Raw genomic sequence first — 27110 nt, forward strand, 5'->3', positions numbered from 1 at the left:
AGAGTATGTGACCTGTGTCTTCTACATGTTCTCTCCCTGCAAAACAATAAGTAGGTATCCTCGACCATGCTCTCTGCCTCCACTGCCCAGCTCACTCCACTGAACGCTCTCCATATTCAAACTCATATTCACGCCTCTACTCACTCGAACACCCACACAACCTCTCTTGCTACCTAACATGGTATTGTGCTCAGCACCTCTCGCGGGGATTAAAACTGGCGAGTAGGACTCCGGTTATTTTTGAATCCAACTTCCCTCCGTTTAGCCACAGGACTAAATATCAGCGGGGCCGGGGAAACATTAAGGCAACACACAGCTGAGTTGAAACTTTAATGTGGGAGGTCTTGGGTCACTGCAAGTGGAAGAGTGAAACATAACTCTGGGTCAAGACATTTTCAACATGATGCCTTGGGCTCTTGTAATCTCTTACCAACATAATTACATTTTATCAACCAAATGACTTTAATCTAGTGATGAAACGAGGAAATAATCTGGTAATTAATAGACACCCGAAAGTGAGAACAATCATCATTAGTTGCGGCCCTCGCTCTTAGCTACATAGAATTTCCAGATCTGCAAGTTTACAGTTTAGCTATTTTGCAAGTTTGCAATGCTATCATCTACGCGCACGTGTGTGTGTGTGTGTGTGTGTGTGTGTGTGTGTGTGTGTGTGTGTGTGTGTGTGTGTGTGTGTGTGTGTGTGTGTGTGTGTGTGTGTGTGTGTGTGTGTGTGTGTGTGTGTGTGTGTGTGTGTGTGTGTGTGTGTGTGTGTGTGTGTGCTGTTGTGAGATTAGTGCACAGTAAGACATAAATTAAAACACTGTTTTTAAACACTGGAACAACAACTGAGTATTTTCTGTTCACATTGCATCTTCAGCGGTATACACACCCAGTTGGCAGTTTATTAGGAACACACAGCTACTGTACAATTAAAGCAGTATAATAAAACAGTCCTGTAATAATAAATCCTGTTTAACGCTGTAAATTCTGTCTACTATCAGCTTTGCAGAAAATGTCCCTGTTGTGGGACTAGTTAAGGATTACCATTACGTATCGGAATCCTCCCTCCATTTGAGTTTCAATGTTTTAAAGAGGAGTTAATTCAACGGAATGATAATTCTGGAGAATATAGTTTGGGGTGCAATTGATCTGTATTGTGTTATACTAACAGGTGTTCCTGTTCACACGAACACGAGTGTATATCAGCTGCTAGTGCGATTAGAACAGATTGTATCTTAAAACAACAATCTACTGTGCTTGATTTTGAGTTGATCCGCGAGTAAGAAGCAATGATCGGCATTCATCAAAAGTGCTGAATAAAATAAATGTTGTTTTTCACCTTTTCTACACTGTAGACAAGGATGTGAAGTGGGAGAAAATACCAAGGTGCCACTAACAAGACGCACGAGACGAGGGGAGAAAAGATGAGAAGTTGTGTAACAGTGTGAGATCCAAATAGGTAAGCTGCCAAAAGAGAACTACTCCTCATGAAAATGTGAGTTCATTGCTGGATCCTGGGGGGGGGGGGGGGGGAATGTAATTTCCCACGGTGGCTGTCACCAACACAATAACTTGTCACTGTCTTAGAAAAAGATAAACAGATTTATTTTCCAGTGTTGAGATCCACCATCAGAAATGAAATCCCGATTGATAACAAACGCCGACAGCCACAACAGGTCGACACCATGAACGAGACACGAGGAGACAGCGTGATTCACCGGCATTGCCACTGTCCTACTCTGCGCCCAGCGGTGCATCAGCTCGTGAGCTAATGGCTGGTTAATCATTCCACTCCGACCTCTAAACCCCGCCGCAAAACAAAGAGAAAACATGCCGTCAACAGCTCGATGTACTGTAGCTTTAATCCTCAAACCAAACCCACACACACACACACACACACACACACACTCACTGTGAGAAAAACAAAGTAAACAAATTAGTCATTTTATACTCTCTGCCAAATGGCCGATATGCCCGTTCCCTAAATAGGCACGCGCGGAACATGCAGAAAGTGTTTCAACACTCTGGAAACCAAACCAAAGTCTCTTTTGTCAGCGTCGGGACTTGATGACCAATTATTCTGTCCGGAGCTCAATGGATGCTGGCCCCTTTTCAAAATTTCGTTTGGATATTCGTGTTCCGCTGAGAAATACAAATGATTTTTTTTTGTAACTCCGTGACCATTCTGCAAACATCTCGAAGAATTTGTCGTGAAACTTGCTCGTCGTTTACCGTAGATCTTCATGGCCGACAGAGGGTGAATCTTGATGCCCTTGCCCTCTTGCCCTTTTCTTTTTGTTTTGCTGTCCTCAAGCTAAAATATGCAACAGACAGGTCGGATCGCTGTGAAATTTGACACATTCATGCTCCCACATGTTTAATTTGAAGACCCATTCCATCTCCTCGAGTCCCCTCATATGTTTTTTTTTATTTTAAAGGGATAGTTTAACATTTTAGCGAAGTTAGCTTGTTCTCAAGACGATTGATATCACTCATGTCTGTATGGTAAATTTGTTGCTGGAGGAAACTAGTTTAGGATTTGGACTAGAAAACAACAGCTAGCTTAGCTCTGTTCAAGGGTAACAAAATCAATTCAGACGCACATCTGAAGCTCACTAACTAACACAATTTAGATTTTAAAAAATCTGAACAAAAAAGTTAGGTAACTGGTCCTGGCCAAGAATTAGTCTAGAATTAGCACACATCCCCACGTAAAATAAGCCGCTTTCAGACCAGCGATTGAGACATTAGAAATCAGAGTCGCCCTCCGCTGGTGATCCGAGAGGATGCAGACTTCAACCACTTCCGCATTGGCCATTTCTATGTACAGAATATGAAGGGGAACCAGGCAAAAAGATGCGTTTCAGGATGCCAATGGTCTCCCTGACTGGGAGCCGTGAGGATCTGAGGCTCAGCCCCTCCGAGATCCTCTCTCTCTGGCGACCCCGATGCCACACATGACAAATGACCACCTCAGCCCAACACCTTGCAACACAGGAAAGGGCCTGTTCCTTCCAAATGGGCCCTTAGCTCAATGTGTTCAGTGTGTTAGGAGATAGGGAGCTTCTTGCAAATGCTGTATGCAGAGAGGTGTGCGTGTGTGTGTGCGCACACGCGCGCGCCTGTGTGTGTCAAGATGCAACGATTAATGTTGGCAGTAATAAAGAGTGTCTGTCAGTCCTCTGCTGCATATCACAGTGCAGTTCCAAACGAGCCTCGGATGTTATCTGATCTGTTTGCGCGAAAATGTGCACAGATTTTTTACCAAATCTTGGTGGTGTTTGATTTTTTTCTTTTCTCCAAATCATAGCCTGAACATATGTATTTTTCTGAGCACAAAAAATACAGAAGCTAAACAGAGCGCAGAACACACACACACACACACACACACACTCACACAGTCAGAGAAGCCCTGCAGCCCTGTCAAACGGCAGAACGCAGGATTTGGATATCACTGCAGCACCAGCTCGATTCCACTTCTTATTATGGCATCGAGAAGGGTGTGTGTGTGTGTGTGTGGGTGAGTGTGAGGCGAAAGTGATGAACCTTCATCAGGCCACTTACAGGTTGAGGCTTTGTGGCGTCAGAGCCGACATGTGACTGAGAGATTGAAGGATTTGAGAGGGATCGCACTGTTCAGCTGTCGGCCAGCAGGTCTCCCAAATCAGAGAGTGATGGAGTAAGTTCTCCCACACCCCTCCCCCTCACCCCCCCTCAACCCTCTACCCTCATCTGTTCGCTGTCATTATCCTTATCCACCCCCACCCCCCTCCTCCTCATCTTGAATTCCTTTTGACAAAAATGGCATGAGCATTTTTCTCTCTCTCTCTAATATCCAAGCTGCATTCATGGAGACGATTACATAATAGTTATCTACCGGTGCTGTGCCATTGACGAAAAAAGTCCGGAATCCTGCCGACATTTGTGTCCACGGGATGATCGACGGGAAGCTGTTTTGTCACACTGTCAAGATGTAAATCCCCTTGTTGCCCACCGAGAAGCCTGGCTGAGGAGCAAACACCCCCAACCCAGCTTGATTCTGTCACACACACACACACACATGAACACACACACCTGCACCGATCGCTGTGAATGAGGGGGAGACGAGGAGCTTTTCCTCCACAACAGAACACAGCAGATATATTTGGCACATCGGATGAAGACTCGGAGAGATTTCAAACCATTGCGAGAAAAAATACCAAATCTGCGGCAGCAACTTCTCATCTACCTGTTAAATTCACAGATACACACATAAAGGCTGCAACAGTTACACAGAACGTGTCTTGATGAAAAAAATGAAAATGAATCCCTGCAAATATTCTTACCTTGCAGCGAGTCTATGTTCCGGAGACATTGGAGCACATATGCGGCGTGTCTTCACGCGGTGACAGGGAAGCGGTGGACAGTCATGCAGAGGTGTTTCACATCTGAGAACGGAGGAGGAGGAGGAGGAGGAGGGGGGGGGGGAAGCAGGATTTCTCCTCTGTTTTCCTTTCTTGTTTTTTTTTTTCAGAGCCCTCGGTGGAATGGAGTACTGACAGAGGAGGAAGATGAGGAGGAGGAGGAGGAGGGGGAGGAGGAGGAGGAAGAGGAGGAGGAGGAGGAGGAGGAGGAGGAGGAGGAGGAGAGGGAAGGCTGAGGAGGGAGCAGTCTGCCGGGCTGGGCTGCTGTGGATCACCTGGAGCAGTGTTCGGGCTCCGCATTTACTCCTCCACTGCAGCAGTGCGAGGCAGCGGCGCGAGCTGCATGTTGCTCCCACGGATCACCGCAAAACACGGACACAGAGTCTCCATCTGCTGGATTCAGGATTCTGCAGCGCTGTGGCTCCGCGCGCTCCAATCCCCATCAGCATGCGCACTCATGCTGCTCCTCTTCCCCTCTGGGTTTCTATCTGCATTTCTCTGTCTCGACGCCTTCGCCCCTCACTCCTTCTCCCTTCTCCAGGGTCGAGGGTTTATAACAAGTCACAAATGTCCTGCCATTTTATTATGCCGCTCAGTTTTCCTTCCTCTGTGTCCCCCTCGCATTGACGGGGTGCATGTGCTCGTGCGTCTGGTGCTCGCGGTGATAAAAACGTCGAGCTCAATATAAAAAAAAAAACCTCAGCCAACCTCGCGCTCTCCCTGCGATGACATCACTCCTTGCGACCGAATGGGAGGGAGTCATTTCCTGGTCTTACCGGGACCCTGGTGACATCACCGAGATCAGACACGTTTCTCAGACCATGTGCGGGGCGTTTAAATGCCGTGCGATCCGCGGAGAAAGTTAAAACAAAGCTAAAACAACGGCAACATTGCCAACAAGTTCCACTTCAGGTGAACGCACTGCAGCAGATGCAAGCAAATGGTAACGCAAGACTTGATCATAACCCCCCCCCCCCTGTCTTCCCAAGACATGAGACAACCTCTCATCCAAACTGGAAACACAGATTCCAGCAGCTAGTGGCGCACTTGATCTCCGAGCGTGACCGCCCTCACATTCTCCTCACGTCCTCCCTCCTTCACCAGCCTCTTCTGTCCTACAGCGCGGACCTCGAGCTCCCGGGGCTGAGAGACATTCCGAGGGAGGAATAAATACAGACTTGGAAAGGATCGTATTGATTTGAGGCCTAACGTAAGTCGTGTTGGTATTCTGAAGGGGTAGAGGAGCTACTCAAAAGACGAACAAGTGCTCCTTCTCTTGATGGAAAAGACATAGTGGCAGCAGCTAATGCAGATGAACAGGAGGTCCGTCTCCACGAGGGCACGGGGACAAAGAGTCAAAGACGTAATACCTTTGTGTGCATGTAAGAGATCAAACCTTGGTAAGTAATATTGTCTAAAGAGTCATTTATTTCTCCTGTTTTCTACACACTTCTTCTGCGCAGGTAAATGTTCTGAGTTTTTCAATCCGCAGTCGTCGTTATGATCAGTCATGATGGATCGGATGTACTTTAAATTCTTGAGTTGTGGGAGTCAAGTGTGATGATGCTGCACTCAAAGAATATGAAGCCCAGCGGTTGTCCTCAGGTACAGACACTGTTTCCTTGAAACTCTCCATTAGCATTTCCAGCTCATGTCCTGAATGTTTTTTTCCCCCATAGTCTTTCAAACCAGCAGATCTACACCTTGTGGTTTTCTGTCATTCCTCTAACACACAAAGAAAAAATCAAAGTGGACAGGAACTGGTGAGTTCAATCAACTTCCTCAAGATGCTCCCAGGTACATTTTAAAGTTTTGCAATAAGGTGCCGTCTTTGAATCCGTGAGTTACTCTCTCCCCCCTTTCACACTGAACCGTCCTGTCAACAGAGGCTTGAAAATGCACCCAGAAATAAAAGAGAAGCCCTCTACTCCTAATCTTTACACTGCCCATTCTCAGGACCAAAAGGAAAACATTTAAATGTTAAGTATGTGAGAGCAAATCAAAGTAAACAGTCCCACCTAGTGGAGTAACACCGGGCGAGAAAGATGGAAGATTTCCACACTTGAGCCAAAGGTCCTGCTGCAGGTTGAACACCAATAGAAACACATTTCAAAAACTCAAGTCAGCCTCATTGCTTCTGCTAATTTATATCCCGTTGGATTATTTGTTCACTGCAGTCATTAACTTTGTGCTCCAACCTTGAGAAAAACGACGCGTGAGGTACATGATCGAGAGCGGATGACTGATAAAGAAAAAGGAGGAGAGAAAAAAACTCTAGGTTACGCACATCAAACGAGTAAAGCTGTTCCCGTATCCACCTTCGCCTCAATCAGGAGCCTTTTGTGCTGACAAAGCCTGTAAAATCACAGTGAGACCCGACACATGATTAACTCACTGATAATCTCCGATCAGCCTGATCTCCTCTCGTCAGCTCATTCTGTAATGTGTAAAAAGACATTTTCAGAATGTGATTAACGCGCGTGTGTGTGTGTGTGTGTGTGTGTGTGTGTGTGTGTGTGTGTGTGTGTGTGTGTGTGTGTGTGTGTGTGTGTGTGTGTGTGTGTGTGTGTGTGTGTGTGTGTGTGTGTGTGTGTGTGTGTGTGTGTGTGATCCCTGCTGTCAAAAGCACGACATCTTGCAGACTTTATCTGAGGAGTGCTGCCATCGTTTCGCAAGACATTGCAACACTTGCACGCACAAGCTAACAATTAGTGTCGGGACTAAATGTGTAAAAATCTACCCGAGATATTAATGAGCGGAACAAAGAGGGTAAAGCGTCGCGAGTAAAAATAGACAAACCTGACCTCAAAACCGTACATCGGAGAATTATATAAACCAACAAAAACAAATGCTTCAAATTAATTTCTTGTCGTCAGAAGGCGTTGCTTTTATGTGTTTCTTTGGTGTTTAGGAACAGGAACACTAAAATTCATAAAAAAATTACTCTTGCACGATTTTATTTGCCCTTGGCTTCAAAAGCGCCACGTTGATAGTGATGTTGTTTGAGGTTTTGTGCTGATGCGAGCTGGCACTCGATCATCCAAGGTGTCCAACAAAAAATGCCAGGAGAAAGGCGGCGGACCCCCCGCGGCGCCTTTTCCTCGGATGCTTCTTCACCCTCTGACCTCCGGAGGAGTCGTGTTGAGTTCAGCTAATTAACAACCGTCTCCTTCATGCTCTCACGCCCAAATTCGACAGACACATCACTACCCGGCCAACACCATCCACTTTTACTGTCCGAGGTGCACGAGGCGTCGTGCACTTGCCAGGAACTTTCTGAACGCGTCATCTGTCTTTTGAACGTGCTCGGTAAAAAATGACGCAAAGCAGAGATCGTTGGTTGTCGCTATAAGGGGACTGGGCCAATTGCATATTATCAATATTTTAAATCAACAATAGCTCAAATTACTACATGTTATACGAACTGTGTCTTTCAGCTCATTTTTTCGGTTCGACCATAGACTGTAAAAGTGCTGCACGGTTACTTGTTGTTTGAAAAAACCATAAAGTCATAGGCCAAAGCACTTAACTCAAGTTTTACCAAATGATGCCGCTGGTGAAGATAGAAAAAGTGGACAAATTTATTTCTATTAAAGTCATGTGGTTATAACTATAAAGCTTGATTTGATTAAAGGCTCAGTATTTTTCTAAAACATCTGGGTACTGATCAAACATCAGTCTAACAGGAGTGAACAGGGCATTCGATGGGGTATATTTACATATTAATACACATTTGTTTTTGACTTATTGCTTTTGTTGTCCAAGCTATAATTTTGAATCATTCAAATTCATAGCTTAGTTTTAGCTATATTCTGAAAAGTGAATTGTCAATGGACTACGTCAAAATTGTGTATATTCAGTATTATATAAAAACGTATATTCTTTATAACCCCAGACTTATTCTACTGAATTTAAATCTATATCATTACAAAACACCAACTGCAGACGTCGACTCCTTGGTATATAAACTTCTAAAAGTTTGAAAAGATCAAGGACGCCGCCTCTACTACGCCGCGACACCGTCAGCCCCCCCGGATCCCAGCTGCTGCGGTGAGGACTCGTCACGACTCCGTCGCCTCTCCCACCTCTTACCTGAGTCCTTCTCAAAGAAAAGGCAGCAGTGAGTCTGTAGTAGCCATGGTAACACCTGTGACAGATGAAAAGACGGATGACAGATGTAGTAGTACAATACAGCTGAGTCACTCCACACACACACACACACACACACACACACGCTCATTGAATTGAGCAGAGCGGCGCAGTGGGAGCATGTGGGCATTCATTGAGACAGACAGAGCAAACTTTTGAGAGAGAAGTCGTGGGCCCCCCCCTCCATCCGTTCACAAGAACACCCCCACCCCTTTCTTTATACACCCCACAACAACAACAAAAACACACACACACACACCTCCACCCTCATTCAGTGCCATTGATTTTAATCGATGCAGAAAAAACACCTTGACAGGTGACTAATCAGTGAGTGAGCAGAACTTCTGGCACTTAATTTTCATTTCCACATGAAAATGAAGTGGGTCAAAATTGAAGCCTCCCTCCATCACACTTTATGCATTCAGCATAATAATAATAATAATAATAATAATAATAATAATAATAATAATCAATATAATAACAATAAGAGGCTCCTTCCCTACCTTTTTCAGCGCTGACATCTTCTTCTCGCCCCTCAGCGAAGGTCACTTCTCGGGCAGTGAAGTGGCGGGAGACGCGTGAGCGTCGATCATGTCCCGCGGCATTCGCGAGACTCCGTCGACGCCTCGGTCGACGGAAACATCTGCGGCATCTGCAGCAGCGGCCCGAGCTTCCCACGGCGACGGCGACATGCGTGTGTGTGTGTGTGTGTGCGCGCGCGTGTGCGTGTGTGTGCGCGCGTGCGTGTGTGTGTGTGATGACTTATTATCACGCGCCGATGGTGATGTGGTCAGTGATGCCACAGCTCCGCTCGCAAGAGGCAGCCGATATCATCAGACGCCATTTTTTTTTTCTCCTAATATCATCCCCACCTACAGACAGAAACAACGTAACAAAACGCAACTTCTATAATATAAACTTTGACCGGAAGTTGAAGTGAAATCGCTCATTTCAGGTCGTCGACGGCGTGTGAGATATTTGGATTGAACTGGACTAATGAAGTAGTGCGTCATCACGATGTCAAATGTATTTTAAAAAATATTATATGAATGATATGATATTCATATTTTTTTTAAATTTAGAATACACACGTCAAGGGTAGTTGTGTGTGGTTGGGTTGAGCTTGTTTGCTCTAATAAACTAAAGTGAGTAAATGTATCTGATTTTCCCTTCAGAGCTTCATATATATGAGCTTAACTTGAAAAAAAAAAACAGTTTATAATTTTTCATTTTCATAATATTACAAAGTCCAGTCTGTCCATTTCGTTCCCCTCAACTTCAAAATAAAGTTACAATGTTCTTTGAGGTAAACAATGGATAAAAAAAGTGAATGGTAAAGTATTAATAAATGTTATTATAATTTTAAACAATTTAGCATTGATTAAGATAGATAGAAAGTGGATTTCAGTTAAATTGAAGTGTTATGGCTTAATATGACAGGAGGTAAATTATATCTTATCCCAATGACACAAGTCCCCTCAGAGAATAATAAAGAAATTGCAGGATCTTCTCGTCAAACATCCTCAAATATCCTTTTGTCGTTACACCTGCAGTATTGGATTTGGACGTCAGGGGGCAGCACATACCTGGTGCTCACTGTGCTCTGTCCGTGGTCCTGAAACTTTTAAATGCACAGCAATCTTTATTTTAATTACACCTGTTCATCATCATAATAATACACACCAGTCTGAGCTCAGTGTATCAAATGTCTTCACATGAGTGCTGCTTAAAATCATTTCAGTGTATTATATACAATATAATTTATGTCACACAGTGTCGTGTGTGTCACGTTTAACATAAACAAGCTTAATGTGATGTGAAGTTGTCAGTCAAACATAAACTAAACAAGTAAGATTTATGTAATAGTTATAATAAACCTTATGTGTTTCAAATGCACAAAAAACAGCTGGTATAATCAAATCCAATGTGTTTCAAAAATATTAAGAGACTGATTTTTGTATTTAATTTGAACGAGGTCTATTTGTTTGAGATCACATTGGGTTGGTCAGTTTGTGTATGTTGAATCGGTGTAATCCAAATGGGTGGAAATTTGAATTGAATTAGCCCCAAATAGTTTTGTCAGTGAGTGAACAGCAGGAAAGGAAATCACGACTATCACCACCTAGACCGAATACACAATAGTTTTACTTACAGGTCAAATGCAGGACCTTTATGCGTGATTGAATATTTTCATAATTTCCTAATTTGACTCAACTCGTCGTGTTATGGCCCAAACTGAAACACCGAAACCAGACTCTTTTTGCACTTCTTTTTGCGGGCGTGATCTCACGGGGTTAGTCAGCTGACGTGTGACGTCACACACGTCTGGCCCTGCAGTCACCTGTCTGCCCGACACACCTGCATCCAGCCACAGATCGGTGTCCCCCTGGCGGTGAGCCGCTCTCCTCGTCACCTTCATTCAACATGTACGACTCTACGCGCACTCCTCTATCTCTTCATTCGTTTCCCTGTGGGAGCATTGTGTACAAAAAATGAGGTCCCTTTTAACGACATTCATCAGGTCGTCGATGCGGCGCGCAGCTGCTGCGCGCACACTTCGTTTCTGCCTCCTTCGCCTTTTGTCGCATTGGATTTAAAGGAGAAGAGTTCGGATTTTTCCTCCATCATCACTGGGACTCGGGACTCGAGTCGTGTGGACGGTGGCTGCCCGGTCTCCACTGCGGGCTGGTCAACATGGGATGTCGGAGTGAGATGGTTGTCAGTGACTCGAACCGTGTCCAACTCCGGTGATTCCTCCGGGACTGGAGAAGGTAGGATGGATCTAAACTGTGTGTGTGTGTGTGTGTGTGTGTGTGTGTGTGTGTGTGTGTGTGTGTGTGTGTGTGTGTGTGTGTGTGTGTGTGTGTGTGTGTGTGTGTGTGTGTGTGTGTGTGTGTGTGTGTGTGTGTGTGCAGTTAGATGCAACATATGTCACAGCTATAAAAAAAAAGAAAAAAAAAGAAGATCCTAACCACCTGGATAAAAGGCACGACTCCGAACTCCATTCAGCAAACGGGCAGTTTAAATCTACCTTTAAAGAAACACCAGTGCGTAGCATGGGGAATTTTCAAAACATTTTACGAAATGAATTAAAGTCTTCTTTAATTCGGCTTAGCTTTTTACCAAGCCGCGCGTTTATTTAATAACATTTTGGGATGTGGAGTTTTTTTTCCCCTCCTGGTTTAATATTCTGCGGTGGCTGCAAGTCAGTGTGAAAACGAAATAATTGTGAAATAAAGTGCATCGTAGCAAATTGGTAAGCAAGCCGAATTTGACCCGACATACTAGCAGTGTCTTATTGAGTGAACCCATGTCGTTTGACGTCCGGGTCTCTTATTTATAACCATGACAACCTTAAATCACCGGATTATTGAATGGGGTTTGGTTGATGGATTGTGTCACAGATGATATAATCCCCACCGCACTGGGGGGGGGGGGGGGGGGGGGGGGGGGGGGGGGGGGGAAGGATGATATTCATTTAAAAAAAACACATGTGGCTCTTGTATTAGAAATGAGGCAGCTGTTGTGAGCTGGCCAATGAAAACAGGTGACATGAATAACACTTCAAATCAAAATGTGCAAATTATGATTACTGCAGCTAATTTTTTTCATGATCCCATTGACTCATCAGGGATCAAGTGCCTGGAGGCTCCCAACTCCAGGGTGCAGAGATTTTTGCACTGTACGTCTCCTTTCTTGACGTGTTGCACACATCCTGAGTTCAGCATCATACTCATGCAACATTGATATTTTAACCTCCTCCCCTCTGTGCAGGCAGCAGTGAGCCTCACAACTCAGAGGACACAAGAAGGACGCTGGGACAGCTGCCCGTCCAGGTCCTATCCCCCTGCCCCCACCACCACCCTGCTGGATCATGGGTAACCACACTGGCAAAGACGGCCATGTCCCTGCAGGTATCACGGCAACACATACGCACACGCAATCGTTTCCTTATTCCCTTTTAAAAACTCTATCCAAAGTACGGTTTTTAGATTTTCTGCACTGCACATGCCCAGATTTGTCTTGCAGGCCTTTTTTTTTTGTTTTTTGTTTTTTTGGATCAGACTATTTTTAGACACCAACTTCCTGGTTACAAGAAGACAGGTGCCACATGTACCCCCCCCCCCCCCCCCCCCCCCCCGTGTCTCATTATGTCTAACCCCAATTCAAAGATCAAAAGATAAGTCTAAGTTTTCTTTTTGATGCAGATAAGGATCAGTATCCTTTTCTACCGAGGAAGGCATCAGTGGAAATGTCTCGACTTGTTATTCTACAAAACTGTGCAACCCCACTAAATCCATGAAAATGCAAAGACAGAAACCATTTATCATTTCGTTCTTTTTACCAGAAAGCATGTTATGATCTTGAGTCTGCATCTTCTAATGGTGCTTGATTCAACCAAACCTTTCTCCAGTAATTTTTGGCGTGGATTTGTACCAGGATCAGGTGAAATCACAAAGTGAGACAGCTGTAAAGATGAACATCACAGTCCCATCCTCCAGTTTGACCAAATTAAATCCTGGCGTGTGTTACTGTGTGATGACAGAAGCATTTCTTGGCACAAGGGACGTGTCGACACAGAACTGTATCTCCGGGGATTCAACTCAGATCTTTCAGCCTCTCCCGGTGTCAGTCAGTTCAAAGCATCACAGACCAGACGTCACTCGGCTCAGTCAATGTGTGAGATGTCGCCCCCCCCCCCCCCCCCCCCCCCCCCCCCAGCGGCGTTTCACGTCTTGTTTTCTAACACGGAGACGTTCAGTCGGCCGCTCGCTCCGGTTGTTATTTCTTGTCACATTAACAGCTGTTTAACATTCTGCTCCTGGCTTTCTCACCTCTCGGGCCGTCGGCACCCCGCAGGGAGTGGGGCTCAGGCCCGGGCTGCGGGGAGGAGGATGAGAATAGCTCCACTGCCGTAGCTGAACAGAATACATTGTGCAGCTGCCGGGGGAAATGATGAGTCTGCAGAAATCCCTGCAGCACAAACGCAAGGACAAGGAGGAGGAAGCAGGGAAAGGATCTGAGTCGAAGGAGGCGGAGATTTCTGTAGCCTGGCATGACTATGCAGGAGAACAAATCACATATGGTATTAGTAGCAAGATCTCAAAACCAATATTATAAATAATAATTCAGCAACTTTAATGCGAATTTCATCAGATATCTGTAGAAACCAGGCAGCACTGATGGATGTAATCGTCCGGTTGTAGCAGTGAGTGCAGCTGTTAGATAGTAGATCAGAGTGAGACTGCAACCGTGTGTGTGTGTGTGCGTGCGCGTGTGTGTGTGTGTGTGTGTGTGTGTGTGTGTGTGTGTGTGTGTGTGTGTGTGTGTGTGTGTGTGTGTGTGTGTGTGTGTGTGTGTGTGTGTGTGTGTGTGTGTGTGTGTGTGTGTGTGTGTGTGCGTGTGTGTGCGTGTGTGTGCGTGTGTGCATGTGTGCGTGTGCGCGCGTGCGCGCGTGCGCGCGTGGGGCTAAAACATTGGCAGGAGAGGCTTTTTGCTGCATCAGTCGGCACAGGACAGTAAATAAGGGAGCGGACACCGAGTGCCTCCGTCTGCCTCAAGGAGAAGAAGAGAGGGGTTTTTACTTTCAGCCCATTTTTCAACTGGAATGATTTCATAGCCCAGGGCTCAGTTTTATTTTTTGCTCTTTCACCCCTCTGCCTTTCTCTTTTGCTCTGTCTCTGTTTTTACCGTTTGTTCCCCTCCCTCTCAGTTTCTCCTCTAGACTTCTTCCAAACGCCTCCGACCACGCCCTCAGAGGCAGACCTGGCCACCATGGCCTTATCCGCGGCAGCCTCTTCCCCTGATAAAGCACAGACGTCTTTGCCGGCCGGCAGCACCGCCCCCTCCCCCGCCGCCACCACTCCGAACGCAGACTGGACACAGAAACTGTCTGCCTCCTCGGAATGGGCCGTGATCGACAGCGTCACCCCCCCGGAGGCGAACGTGAGCGACGCAGCGGCGCTACACGAGAAGGCGGCGGCGGCGGCGGCGGCGGCGACGACGACGACGACCGGCTCGGGCACGCCAGCGTCTCTGCCTCCCTCCGGGGGTTCACCTTCAGAGGCGGAGAGCTGGCAGGAGAGAGACAGCGGACTGGAGCCGCAGGCTGCAGCAGAGAGAGCCGAGGAGGAGATGACCCTGGTTCTGCTCAGTCTCATGGAGCATCAGAGGGCCTCACTGGGCCTCAGCCCCAAGACGGATGTGACCACAGGAGCAGTGGGTAGGTCCTCCACCTTCACCGTCTTCTTTTTGTGCTCCTTTAAAGGCAGTTTTTTAGGACACTGCTGAAGTCTGCTGCAAAGACAAAGTGAAGTTTGTCTCCTCCTCCTACTTTCGTTCCTTAACTATCGGTTATTGGTAACATGCTTAAAAATTCAAATTATTTACTCTTCATTCAAAAGTGTGTTGTTGTCTTCTTTACTTTGATGTTTGAGATTCCCTTTGCAGAATGATGTGTGTGTGGAGTTTTTTCCCCTCATTAATCTGCTTAAACGAGGAAACTGTCTTTGTTCACCTTGTTCAAGATATATACACATGCAACAACAAAACTCTGTTTCAGAGCTGCTCAGGCGTCTGATCACGGAGAGAGATGAGCTGGTTGAGGAGGTGGACACACTGAGGGAGACACTGAGGGTGAGTCGGAAACCGAACGTGCACGTGAAAGCATCGAAAACAAAGCAGTTTTTAAACTTGTTTTTAAAACAACTCATGCTTTTTAAAAATTAAATGTCAAGTGTCTCTTAAATTCAGATAACTTCTTTTCTGCCCCGCAGACGGAGAGGCTGGAGTGGCGTCAGTTCCAGTGCGACCTGCAGGTGGCGGTGTCCGTGGCCGACCGGCTGCGGGCCGAGTCGGAGCAGGCCCTGGGTTCGCTCCGGCAGAGCCACAGGGCGGCGGAGGAGCAGCTGGCCCTGGCCCTCGGCGGGCAGCGGGAGACGGACCGAGAGCTGGAGAGTCTGAGGGCCGAGCACCGAGACGTCTGCCGCAAACTGACTGAGCTCAGCCTGCGGCGGGAGCGAGCCGAGCCGGCTGCTCCGAGAAACACGCGCAGGGCGACGGACGAGGCACGCGGTGATGAAGAGGCCGAGAGGCGGGACTCTGAGGAGGCACAGGGAGGGGGAATACAACACGTGATGGAGGAAGTCGGCGCTGAGACTGAAGCTAAAAATGTGGAAAAGCAGCAGAAGCAGAATGATGCCGATGGAGACACGGAACCTGGAGATGCAGCTCAGGAGCCCGAGGAGGAGGCGAACGGACCAGGGAGCCTGCAGCTGACGGGGAGGGGGGTGGCCGAGGGATACCTGCGCAGTCTGGCTGCACTGGAGAAACGTGGCCAGAGGGATCCCAGGAAGATCGCGATGCTGTCTGAACGATCTTGGTGAGTCGACATGACCGTTCACAGCCCTTCACGTCACAACGGCATCTGATCAAACGTGCACTGTCCCTGTCTTTTTTCTCGTAGGAGTTTATCTCGTCTCCCGCTCCCAGCCGACCCCTCCGGGCAAAACGGCGCCTCCATAAATGCAAGCACAACGTTGCCGCTATGCAAGGTACACAAGCTCCTGAACATATTTATTCGTCTTTATTCAGGATTAAATTTATGCAGAATGACTTCCTCGCTCTTCCAGAAGGAGCAGCCGACAAACGGGAGGAGGATGGATCGAGTTTTGCAGCGGCAGGACAGTTGGTCCACTTTTTATTCAGGTGAGTTCAAACCTACAAAAATCACCGTTGTGCCTTTTTTTTTTTCTGTCGTCAAAGTGCAACAGTTGCGTGACTGCGGCCGCATGCGTCTCTTGCAGGAAAACAGGATGACGACCAAAGCTCAGATTACATCAGGTAAGTTATTATTTATTATGAGGCCCTTTTCATCAGTTGATATATGACAATGATAAACGTTTAGCGCGATTGAATCAGCAGCATTTTCATCTTGAATGAAGTCACATTCAAACGGAGCCACAATCTCAGGTTGAACTTCTGTTCCTTCAGTTCCTACTTGCACTGCTACTTGTGTTTTTAAATAAACTTGTATGATTCCATATCTCCTGGACTATATTATGCTATTGTTTTAAATCTGATTCATATGACTTTACTTTCCAATATAATTTAACTTCCATTTCTTACAATATTTTTTTATCTTGATAATAACTTATTCCCACACAATTAATATCTCGTGAGCACGAGATTAAAAAACATCACCTCCATATTTTCTCGTGCTCCGTAACTCCATAAATAAATGTAAGTTATTCTTAAAACGGTGTGGGTGTGTTGTGTATAACTGTCGACTGATTTGTGGCTGAAACGTTTGCTCGTCTCCACAGACCTCAGGACGGTTTCAGTGCTCTGCTGCGGCGTCATGGCGGCTCCAGGAGAAACTCGCTGCTGCGCTGGTGCCAAAGTCGTACACAGTGTTATAAGGTCAGAGAAGAGTATTTCACCGGCATTGAGATATTTTTTTAAAACAATTGCAAGTGGAATATTCCGCATAGGGAACGAATCAAATCTTCTCTTCATCAAATGTCTTTACGACAGAATATTGAGATCACCAACTTCAGCAGCAGCTGGGAGGATGGCTTGGCGTTCTGTGCCGTCTATCACACGTACTTACCGACTCACATCCCCTACGACAGCCTCAACCCTGACGACAAGGTAAAAACTGCTGCTGATTAATGTGATGTGTAGGTTTATGTACATTTAAATAACTTTAAAAAGACACGAGGTTTGAGTCTTAAAGATCTTTTACAGAGATGGAAAAGAAATATTCTTTAATCCAGGCAAAAAACCTTTACAAGAGTTACTCTAGATGTGTTGGGTCCCCCCAAACAAATCACTTGTACTCACTTTATTAACACTGTTGTGGACATTAGAATGAATTTGACTTAATAATAGTGGGAAGGAAAAAAACATTAATAACTGAGTACAAGTGATTTTTGACTTTGCAGGATCTTTTGGGCTCATTTAAATGAATCTATGCCTGAAAGTTAAGTCTGTTAAAATAAACCTGAGTTGACTTGAAAACCACATTGTTGATTTTTTTTACAGAGGGAAAATCTGCAACTTGCTTTTAAAACGGGAGAGAATGTGGGAATCACAGCCTCACTGGTAAGAGTCTCCAAGTACACTTCTACAGTTTGGGAAATGACAAGGTATGCAACTTAAAACATATCCACAGATCCTCCCAGCGACAAGTCTTCTGTTCTCTCACAACACTTCACCTTGTGCGTGTTGACTGTGTGACAGACAGTGGAGGAGATGCTGAAGGCCGACGGGCCCGACTGGCAGCGGGTCCTGGGTTACGTCGAGAGCGTCTTCCGTCACTTTGAGATGTGAAGTGGTCGTCTCCTCTCGTCTTGTTCACGGTTTCTTGTCCCGCTGTTCTCCACAAGAGGGAGCTGAACAGCAAGGATTTAAAATCCAATCAGCAATATCAGACTTTATGATATGATTTTTTAATGTATCACTTCGTTGGCCATCACCCAGATGAAAGAAGGAAAACAGTGTTTTAGCCTCTGAGACTTTTATTTTTCTACACACTGTACATTTTTTTGCGGTGGCACTGGATCCGAATATCTGCCGGGTGAATATGCACAGCACACAGAAATATTTTAAATTCATATGTAAAGCAGAATAGTCACTTACTCAACAATTTGTTTCACATCCGGTGCTGGGTGCACTGGTTTTGCACAATTCTTTTGTTTTTTTTAAACAAGCACTTTATGATCAATGTAATTTAATGTGTTGAAGTTTTGAATTGGATGATTTCAAAACCTGGGGCTCTTAGATTTTATTTATCTTGGGAAAAAAAATTTAGTCATAGATCTCTTCTGCCATGATTGTCATGTCTGCATGCACCCAAAACTAAAACCACAAAACAAAGGAGGGGGGCAGATATGAATCCAGATTTTATTTTCTGTGAAAGTGATGTTTTGACCTGATGAACAACAGACTCTGTCTGAGGAGAGAAATGTAAATATGTGTAGTCGCTTCATTATTTTTAAAAACATGGTAAACTTATTAAGATGTTGCTGCCAAAGCCTTATGCAATAATAAAGTTATGTATTAATGTAAATTATTGTTGTTGTTTTTCTCCATTAACACCACACAGAGATTCACAGAAAACCTTTTAATATTAATATACAGTTTTGGACTCGACTGTATGAAAACAGAAAAAAAGACATTGATACTTTTGACAGAATATATAAAAATGGTACAAAATAAAGATGTATAATTGGCATCAAAGGAAATGTTTAAGGTTCATAACATAAGAGTGGTCATCGTGTAACATGTAACAAATAAATACTGAAACATTTCAAAACCAAATAATTTAACGATAATGCAAGGGCGTTAAATGAAACTCATGAACATAATTTGTGTTATGATTGTAGTTTGAAACTTTTCGATGATCTTGGATTGACGGTATATTCACACACACAGATCCATTAAGCATTAAAATGAAAGTAAGCAGAAAAAAGCAGTTGACCAATCGTTAACATAAACAGTTCCTAGGACGCAGGGATGGCGCCCCCTATAGGCGGCGTCGACAGCGGCGGCAGGAGGAGAGACTTCAGTTTTGCTGACATGGCTGCAATTTCAGGGTCCTGGGTTTCGTACATCTTCACCAGTCGGGCAAATTTCAGGACACCTGAAAGTGAAGCGGAGTGCAAGAGGTAAGTCCTGACGTAAACTTTATCTTCGCTCATCATTTGTTTGTGGATTATCTGCCTGGTCATTCCACATCGATGAGTCATTTGGCAAAACGGTTGAAACTATTTTTTTCGATCTTAGTCTGATCTTGTGCACCTTTGTGGTCACGTGAGCTGGATGAATGTGTTTTTTTGTTTTTAATATTTATTTCTGGCATAAATAACATGTTTTGTCCGAAGGGAAATGTTTATTTGGAGATATAACTATTCTCTCTTGCTGAAAATGATTGACAGATGAATAAGGAGAGAGAAAATATTTTACGCCAAGTGGGAGGAGCTACAGGTTTAAAGGAGCAGCCTTGGCTCTAGAGAGACAAAGTTCAATCCTGTGGGTAAATATTCCTCTTTATACTTTGGTACTTTAGCTCTGAATGTAAGAATCATCTTGTTTGGAGTCATTATTTACTCTGGTCCAACACACTCAATAAAGAAAGCTGTTAACTACAGTATATGCTTATGTATTTCCAGCATCGATTGAATGAATGATTGAATGAATGTAAGAGCTGGATAACGCCGCCTCACCCTCTCCCTCGTTGTTGAACCCGTAGGCTTTGATCACCTCCTGTTGGATCTGAGTGGCCACGGGGAGAACGAGCTGCAGCATCTTGCCCATGTCGTTGCAGGCGCTCTCTCTGGCCTCCTCCATTCGAGCGGCGTTGTCCGGCACCGAGAAGGCCTGGATCACCTCGCTCAGCACCACTGTGGAAAAAACAAAGAAAAACACCAGAAGTTGCTCTGCATCAAAAGAGCGAGGGAAGGTGAACTTGTATCGGCTCTAATCCAGCGCCATCTCTCACCTCGGGTCTGTTCAACAGTCAGGGTCGCCTGCTGTGCTGGAGCTGAGGCCATGACTGGAGACGAGAGAGGGAACAACCAGTTATTTACTGAAGTGCTGCAGTTGGATGAGACAACGGAGAACAGGTGGAGACAACAATCAAAACTTAAAGTAACTGTCCTGCACTCGAATGCATCCATCTACTGTAAAATGATATTATTTAAGTCAGCATTAAAAAATATCTAAGTTCCTTTACTCCAAGTATTGTACTTAAGAAGAGGTACTTGTACTTTACTTCACTATTTTCCATCCCATGCTACTCCATTCTTCACTTCATTTCAGAGGGAAATATTGCGCGTTTTCCTCAATTACTGCTAATTGACAGTTACTGTTATTTGATAAAGATTAAGATTTTAAACACAAAAAATATGAAGGAATTTATGAAATATCGTGATTTGCTTAAAATAACCAACTGTGTAGCTAGAACCTAATATAATTTTCACATTGACAAAAACATTAGACAATAAAATCCAACAAAACACTGAAAAAAGACTCTTTGCATAATGAATATTTACTTTTGATTCTTTTGAGCACATTTCATTGATAATACCTCTGCAACTTTGCTCAGCTTAGTGACATTTTGAAGGCACGACTGTACTAAAAGTACATATTAGTCAGGTACTGTACTTTAGCAGCTTCTATTCTCAAGTACTTGTACTTCCCATTTTCATATTACTTTTACTACTCCACTGCCTTTCAGAGGAAAATAGATACGAGTTACTTTACAGCAATTTTTGAGATAATACACATGTAGTACAGCTAATGAGAATCCATCAACGATAATGATCCTGTTATATAATAATATATAACCATGACTGATTCTGCAAGATGAACACTTTTATTTTGATACTTTAAAATACATTATATTTCCAATACTACTATACTTCTACTCGAGGGGCATTGTGAGTGTAGTACTTTTATTTGCATGAGAGTACTTTTGCGGGGTGGTATTTCTACTTTTACGACAGTAGAGGATCTGAACACTTTGTTTAATCTGTTTTAAGTTACATATCTGAACGTCAACTCGTGTGATGAAGAGCTCGACGCTGATCATGTTCATTCATCGATTAGAAACTAACGTCGTCTGACAGTGTAACAGGAAGCTACCGACAGATTCAACGACTACAACACACACACGCGCACACACACGCGCACACACACACACACACACACAACGTGATTAACGGATTAATAAACGGTTAAAGTGTGCAGGTCGGAGAACTCACCGATGATGAAAACAACCGAGCTCGTAGCGCAGCGGTGGACAACGACGCCCTTTTACGACACATGCACTTTACGTCAGACGACGTCTCTCTTTACGACCGGAAGTCGTGCTTTCCGACAGACGCTGACGCACAAGGTAAATAAACCCCTCTCCTCGCTCGTAGCGCGGCCAAATCTGTCCGACATGTCGCATAAAGTGGAAGTTCAAGTGAAACGCGGCTAATTGGAATGTTTGGTGTGTGTGCCGAAGCTAAGCCGACGCCGACGGCGTTTTGAATGAGTCGCGGCGGTGAATACTGGTGAATATTAAGTGTCGATGGAGCAGAAGCTCGCAGAGTTCAGAGCTCGACGACAGGCGGGGATGGTGAGGAGCAAGGGGCAGGACACCGGTCCACAGCCCGGAGCACAGGCGGGGGCTGCTGGGCCTGAAACAACAACAACAACAACAACAACAACAACAACAACAACAACAGCTGACGAGCCACAGACAGAGAACGACCGAGCTGCAGCTCACAGCCCTCACGTCCAGGTGAGATCACCAACAACCAAAACTTGGAGCCAAGTGAGAAGTTAATGCTAGTTTTAGCTAATGCTGAGCTAATCAAGTTTTTTGCTTATTTTTTTCTATAGCAGACATGTGTTTTTCTTCTCTTTCCTTATCCTTTCAGTCAATTCTCTGATTTCAGCCTCTTAAATGTGAATGTTTTCTGGTTTCTTTGCTCCTATGGGACAGTTAATGAAATATCTTTGGTGTGTGGTCAAAACAAAACATCATCTTGGAGTTTTTGGGAAACACACAATTGCCATTTTTTCACCATTTTATGACAATGGACCAAACAACTAATCGATTAATCGAGAAAATAATCGACAGATTATTCGATGATGATCGTTAGTTGCAGCCCTAAACTTTCCATGTCTTCCCTGCAGGAGCGGAGCGACTGGCTGCTGGACAGCGCCCTGGGAAGATGGCTGGCTTCGAAACAGGTCATCGTCTCGAACCTCACTTTGCTGAAAGTGCTGCTTTGGCTGGTGCTGCTCGGCCTGTTCGTGGAGCTGGAGTTCGGCCTGCCCTTCTTCGTCATCTCCCTCTTCTACTGGCTCTACGAGGGGCTCCGGAGCCCGGCGGCCCGCGAGCCCGGAGAACTGAGCGCCTACTCTGTCTTCAACCCGGACTGTCAGCCTCTGCTGGGCTCCCTCACCGCGGAGCAGCTGGAGGGAGAGATGGGCTACAGACCTCTGGCCAACAGATGAAGTGCTCATGATTTTGCTTCTATCAAATATTTATATTAAATAATTTCTCTTTAAAAAACTGTTGATTTTTAAAAGGCATTTCAGTGACGTTAAATTATGTCTGTATAACACAGAAAGTTGAGATTTCTCTGCTTACAAATCCATTTTGGTTTTGGTTTCTCTTGAAGTGTTTTGATATTGTTACAGGAAGTTGGAGACATAACACGTGTTATTGCCACAGCACAACACTAATCATCACCAATCCTTATTTCACATTATAATGTGGAACATTTTTCTCAAGCCAAGCTACAATTCCTTTTTTTTCTTTTTTTTTTTAATCATCATCAGAAATACTTCATTGATCCACTGGGGGAATTGGGTAATTTTCCACAGATTCTTCTAACATTAAATGTTTAACATTTACCTCTACCTTTCATTTTTACCTTTACTGACTAATGTGGGGTTATTTCAGAATGTGCGGCAGGTATTCAGGGATGTGAACGGGAAGAGAACCGATCATCCCTAACTCACTCACAGAGAAAACATGAAAGTGCAACTTGCTGTTAATTTATATAAAATAAACGGTGTTTGGAATTTAACGCTTTCAAAGTTTAGTAAAGCATTTTGAAGAGTCCAGTGTCTTGTCTCTAGAGAACCATGTGAACATCTTGTAATTGTACTTGTATTTTTTGATTAAAACTGCCAAGAAAATTGAATATGTAAGTTAATGTAAATCTCGCAATAGAACTTCCTTATTATAGGTTTTGAGATTCAAGATTTTGTGCAAAAACTTCTTCGGCAAAACATGAGGCGAGTTCAGCTGAACAGGATTTTTGGACCAGTCTTTTTCCTTTCATATCAACCTGGCGGATTTTAGGACCCGTTGAACCACTTGTTGTACAGAGAGTACGTGTTGTACACACAACGCAAGATTGTTCCCCCACGCCTGCCTTTGCATTTGCTCTAAAGCCGTCGGAGCGGTTACGGCTTACGTTTAGCTCGGAACCGGACTTATGGCAAACATTGATTATTTTTGTTAAACCACTGCTAGACTTAAGTTTGTGTTACCGCCCCGCCCCCTTCAAGTGTGCCAACATTATCTTAAATCAACATAAGCTGCCGAGTATCGCGACAAGCTATCTAAGCAGTTGGACAGTTCAGCTTCCGGGTTGGAAGGTAACTATCTTGAGTGTTCATTCGTCTCTTTGGCGGTCCACAGATTTGCATTTCCTTCATCAACTCCAGGTCGTCTGTCGCTCCACGTTAGGTTCAGTAAGTATCTGAGTATTCCCCTTTTTTCCCCACTGTATACGACTTTATAGTTGATATTTAACTCGTTCTGTATTCCATTCATTGTGTGGTATTTCTGATTCAGCTAGCTGTCAGCGGTAGCGTGTTAGCTAGTTAGCCTGTGTGCAAGCTGCTCTTGTTTACTTTGCTCACCTAACAGCTCTGTTGTCCCTTTTTAATGCCTCGTCGATCACACTGAAATATGACGTAATGACCCTTTACTGGTTTAAGGAAGTGATGATGTGGATCCAGTGTTTTCCATTCGCCAATCATTTTTAATTTAATTATTAAAGAGGTACACAATAATAGAACATACAGAAAGAAAGAAAGTAGAATTAAATTAAGGCCAGATAATTTGATTAATAGCTGAAGAAGTATTATTATTTTAAATACTACAATGTAAAAAAAAAAGAAGATAATCTTGCACTCAAAAGGTTTTGGAAATATAAGCTTCAAATAAAAGTGAAGGTGTTACTGATGCATCACTGTATAACCGACATTTTAATTATTATTAATTAGTGTGCAGCTCATTTAAAACAACCCATATGCTGCTGGAAAGTCAATAACTAACAATCCATTGCATATTACAAACTGTACCAATGTTTTGTACCTTGATCGTCAAAGCAACTGTGAACTACAGATGCAGGTGACGTACTATGTTTGAATGACCATATGTTTTCTGTCCGTCAGCGATGTCTGGGAGTCCTGTGGTCATGCGGCTGGTGGCGTCGGCCTACTCTGTGGCTGAGAAGGCCGGCGCCATCGTGAGGAAAGTCCTCCACAGTGGAGATCTCGGCATTGTGGAAAAGGTAGGACCCTTTTGTTATAAGGACTTAAACCCCAGAGGAGGTGGAATAATATTATAGCCTGTCCCAGAGAGACACTGGCAAGTTATAATACCCCATGAGTTCATAATAAATTGAGGCTACTGACATTTTCTTATTCCTCCATCGACACCATTCACAGACCGGAGCTAATGATCTGCAGACACTGGCGGACAGACTCGCGCAGCAGAGCATTTGTGCCTCCCTGTCCCGACGCTTCCCGAAACTCACCATCATCGGAGAAGAGGTGAGTGGAAGCGGAAGATCTCCCCAGTTATTCTGGTTCGAGTCTTTTTAGACAGACGGTCGGGACAAAGTCCGATGATGATCACACGTACAGTATATATATATATATATATATATATATATACCTCTTGTTCACCCAGGAGCTTCCAGCTGAGGAGACAGGAGAAGACCTCATCGAGAACGGCCAGGCAGAGGAAATCCTCCAGAAGAGCTGTCCTGCAGAATATAGTGGCCTGAAAGAGGAGGAGGTACTGTAACCCCCGGCAATGTATATCTTCAGGAACAGAAGAAATAAAGTAGTCACAATTGAAAGAAATTGGTACAGCACAATGATATGGACACAGAATCATATTGTGGTGTTGACTTTTACTGTGTGCACACATTTCCTCTCAGCTTGTCGTGTGGGTCGATCCACTGGATGGCACGAAGGAATATACTGAAGGTACAGTAGGCTCCTGAAATGTGCTTCATAAAAAAATCTGCCTCCACGAGCTCTTTGTGTGTGCGTGTGTGTGTGAGAGAGAGAGATTGAATTAGGTTGCACTACAAGTGCTTTTTGGGTTCTGCACAGAAATCCACTGAACAAATACATTTAGCATTGATTTCTTTATGAGTTACTCTGATGCCTGACAGTAAACTTAACCACTGACATTGTGAAGTCTTTAACTGAGACTTCTGTTTGAATTCATTTAGTTTTTCGTCAAAGTGTTTGTCGGGTTGCTCTCTGGCTCGCGGGTTCACTGTCACTTTCACCTTTTTTTCCCCTTTCCTTTCCTTGTGTATCCCTGCTTCTGCTGTCTACATCTCTCTCTCTCTTTATATCTCTTCCTCTTTCTCTCGGTCACTCGCCCTCTGCCGACCCCAGCGTCGAGGTGTCTCCGTCACCACACTGAGGTCTGGGTACCGCACAAGGGGTCGGTGACCTCTCAGCCTCACAGCACTGCTCTCTGTATGGGTGACGCACAGAAAGCGGCGAGGGGAAATGCCTGCTGCATGAAATCGCTGCATTGACTCTTAACTGACCCAAACAGTTCTTCCATGTTTGCTCCGCGACTAAAGTCAGTATGTCAGTTGGCTTTTGTATAGTTGCCTCTGCATTTCAAACGTCCTGCTGTTTTCAGGGCTCCTGGACAACGTGACGGTGCTTATCGGAATTGCATATGGAGGCAAAGCAATCGCAGGTGTCATCAACCAGCCTTTCTACAACTACCAGGTACAGATCAAACTCGAAGTGTATTGCGTCGTAAAAATAGTAGACGCTCTGGTTTAATTCAGAATTTGTCAGCACGGGGCAGGAGCAGTTTTGGGGAGAACCATGTGGGGCATGCCGGGACTGGGTGCCTTTGGATTCCAGCTGCAGGAAGTCCCGGGCGACAGGCGGATCGTCACCACCACCCGTTCCCACAGCAACAAGCTGGTGACGGACTGTGTGGACGCCATGGAGCCGCATGAAGTCACGAGAGTGGGCGGCGCTGGAAATAAGGTGAGATGAGTTTCAAAGTTTTTAACGCACATCTATGTTCATGGATTATTAAATACGGTCATGGTTTCTGATGGAACTTGGATTGCATGACAGGAGACATCTTTAGCAGTGACACCGCCAAAACACTGAGCCGAGAGCCTGTCGATGTGTCGAAGAACAGCTGTTTTACCGAGTCTTCACTCTGCAGATTATTCAGCTTGTTGAGGGAAGAGCGTCTGCTTACGTCTTTGCCAGTCCAGGGTGCAAGAAGTGGGACACCTGTGCTCCTGAAGCCATCCTGCACGCGGTCGGAGGTAAAAACTGTCATTTCTTCAAACAGACTTGTACAGGAACGCTTGCAGTGTATTTGACAGTCAGAGTGTACTGGTCTTTGATTCCGTTTTCTAAATATCTCACCATCTCCTTCTTTTCCTGTGCAGGCAAACTGACGGACATGCACGGCAATGCGTACCGCTACGACGCAAATGTGAAGCACATGAATTCTGCCGGCGTTCTCGCGACGCTGCGCAACCACGAGTACTACGTCAGCAGAGTGCCGCCGTCGGTGCTGCAGGCCCTCAAGTCAGACTGAATCTGAAAACACACTCATGTGCCACTGTTAAAAAATCGACTTTAACATCTGATTTCAACCACAGGTGAATGTTATACATGTGGATATATATTTGTTTATTCCCCTGTCAAAGATTAAACAGTGATTTCACACTGGACTTGTGGATTACT

The 27110-nt window shown here is 44.8% G+C and overlaps 5 protein-coding genes across 15 annotated transcripts in view; 3 read left to right on the forward strand and 2 right to left on the reverse strand.

The window, feature by feature from the left end:
- Positions 1 to 4486, reverse strand: part of LOC118289816 (disks large-associated protein 2) — a 77788-nt gene extending 73302 nt beyond the window's left edge. For all 3 annotated transcript variants that reach the window (XM_047328436.1, XM_047328435.1, XM_047328437.1), the window contains exon 1: positions 4326 to 4486. The gene's annotated coding sequence lies outside the window, so the exon portion shown is untranslated. The remainder of the gene's footprint in view (positions 1 to 4325) is intronic.
- Positions 1 to 18624, forward strand: part of LOC118289818 (cytospin-A-like) — a 76049-nt gene extending 57425 nt beyond the window's left edge. The window contains exons 5-22 of one of the 8 annotated variants that reach the window (XM_047328440.1): positions 1356 to 1459; positions 5525 to 5803; positions 5896 to 6008; positions 6083 to 6166; positions 11074 to 11323; positions 12184 to 12234; positions 12327 to 12466; positions 13494 to 13638; positions 14266 to 14775; positions 15115 to 15188; positions 15329 to 15933; positions 16018 to 16105; positions 16184 to 16259; positions 16358 to 16394; positions 16877 to 16973; positions 17088 to 17204; positions 17598 to 17701; positions 17796 to 18624. In XM_047328440.1, the coding sequence (XP_047184396.1) occupies positions 5964 to 6008; positions 6083 to 6166; positions 11074 to 11323; positions 12184 to 12234; positions 12327 to 12466; positions 13494 to 13638; positions 14266 to 14775; positions 15115 to 15188; positions 15329 to 15933; positions 16018 to 16105; positions 16184 to 16259; positions 16358 to 16394; positions 16877 to 16973; positions 17088 to 17204; positions 17598 to 17701; positions 17796 to 17814 (2442 nt within the window). In that variant the 5' untranslated portion in view covers positions 1356 to 1459; positions 5525 to 5803; positions 5896 to 5963 and the 3' untranslated portion in view covers positions 17815 to 18624. Of the gene's footprint in view, positions 1 to 1355; positions 1460 to 5524; positions 5804 to 5866; positions 6009 to 6082; positions 6167 to 8298; positions 8524 to 9064; positions 11324 to 12015; positions 12235 to 12326; positions 12467 to 13412; positions 13639 to 14265; positions 14776 to 15114; positions 15189 to 15328; positions 15934 to 16017; positions 16106 to 16183; positions 16260 to 16357; positions 16395 to 16876; positions 16974 to 17087; positions 17205 to 17597; positions 17702 to 17727 lie in introns of those variants that run through there. The other 7 variants (XM_047328438.1, XM_047328441.1, XM_047328439.1 and 4 more) reach the window with 7 other exon arrangements.
- A 39-nt stretch (positions 18625 to 18663) lies between these two features.
- On the reverse strand, positions 18664 to 21436 carry grcc10 (gene rich cluster, C10 gene). Of its 2 annotated transcripts, none has more exons than XM_035616884.2 (4): positions 21320 to 21436; positions 20056 to 20109; positions 19781 to 19957; positions 18664 to 19197 (listed from the first exon to the last, which is right to left on the reverse strand). In XM_035616884.2, exons 2-4 carry the CDS (start codon positions 20105 to 20107, stop codon positions 19058 to 19060), a joined length of 369 nt encoding a protein of 122 aa, XP_035472777.1. In that variant the 5' UTR covers positions 20108 to 20109; positions 21320 to 21436; the 3' UTR covers positions 18664 to 19057. The 2 variants fall into 2 exon arrangements, with proteins under 2 accessions (XP_035472777.1, XP_035472778.1); XM_035616885.2 differs by having other exon boundaries at positions 20056 to 20150; positions 21320 to 21384.
- On the forward strand, positions 21430 to 23263 carry saysd1 (SAYSVFN motif domain containing 1). The gene is made up of 2 exons (XM_035616882.2): positions 21430 to 21846; positions 22245 to 23263. The coding sequence occupies exons 1-2, from the start codon at positions 21634 to 21636 to the stop codon at positions 22566 to 22568; spliced, it is 537 nt and encodes a 178-aa protein (XP_035472775.2). The 5' UTR covers positions 21430 to 21633; the 3' UTR covers positions 22569 to 23263.
- A 265-nt stretch (positions 23264 to 23528) lies between these two features.
- bpnt1 (bisphosphate nucleotidase 1) lies at positions 23529 to 27095 on the forward strand. Its single transcript, XM_035616878.2, has 9 exons — positions 23529 to 23819; positions 24528 to 24646; positions 24804 to 24908; positions 25048 to 25155; positions 25301 to 25349; positions 26029 to 26120; positions 26193 to 26390; positions 26578 to 26683; positions 26810 to 27095. The coding sequence occupies exons 2-9, from the start codon at positions 24530 to 24532 to the stop codon at positions 26959 to 26961; spliced, it is 927 nt and encodes a 308-aa protein (XP_035472771.1). The 5' UTR covers positions 23529 to 23819; positions 24528 to 24529; the 3' UTR covers positions 26962 to 27095.
- The last annotated feature ends 15 nt before the right edge of the window (positions 27096 to 27110 follow it).

This window comes from Scophthalmus maximus, chromosome 18 (assembly GCF_022379125.1).
Source record: "Scophthalmus maximus strain ysfricsl-2021 chromosome 18, ASM2237912v1, whole genome shotgun sequence".
Classification (NCBI taxonomy): Eukaryota; Metazoa; Chordata; class Actinopteri; order Pleuronectiformes; family Scophthalmidae; genus Scophthalmus; species Scophthalmus maximus.

Coding starts and splice junctions, on each gene's coding strand:
- saysd1 (XM_035616882.2), top strand. CDS start 21,634: ATGGAGCAGAAGCTCGCAGAGTTCAGAGCTCGACGACAGGCGGGGATG. Junction 21,847..22,244: donor CTCACAGCCCTCACGTCCAG/GTGAGATCACCA, acceptor TCTTCCCTGCAG/GAGCGGAGCGACTGGCTGCT.
- grcc10 (XM_035616884.2), bottom strand. CDS start 20,107: ATGGCCTCAGCTCCAGCACAGCAGGCGACCCTGACTGTTGAACAGACC. Junction 19,958..20,055: donor GACTGTTGAACAGACCCGAG/GTGAGAGATGGC, acceptor TTTTTTCCACAG/TGGTGCTGAGCGAGGTGATC. Junction 19,198..19,780: donor GTTCAACAACGAGGGAGAGG/GTGAGGCGGCGT, acceptor CTTCACTTTCAG/GTGTCCTGAAATTTGCCCGA.
- bpnt1 (XM_035616878.2), top strand. CDS start 24,530: ATGTCTGGGAGTCCTGTGGTCATGCGGCTGGTGGCGTCGGCCTACTCT. Junction 24,909..25,047: donor TCACCATCATCGGAGAAGAG/GTGAGTGGAAGC, acceptor TTGTTCACCCAG/GAGCTTCCAGCTGAGGAGAC. Junction 26,684..26,809: donor CATCCTGCACGCGGTCGGAG/GTAAAAACTGTC, acceptor TTTCCTGTGCAG/GCAAACTGACGGACATGCAC.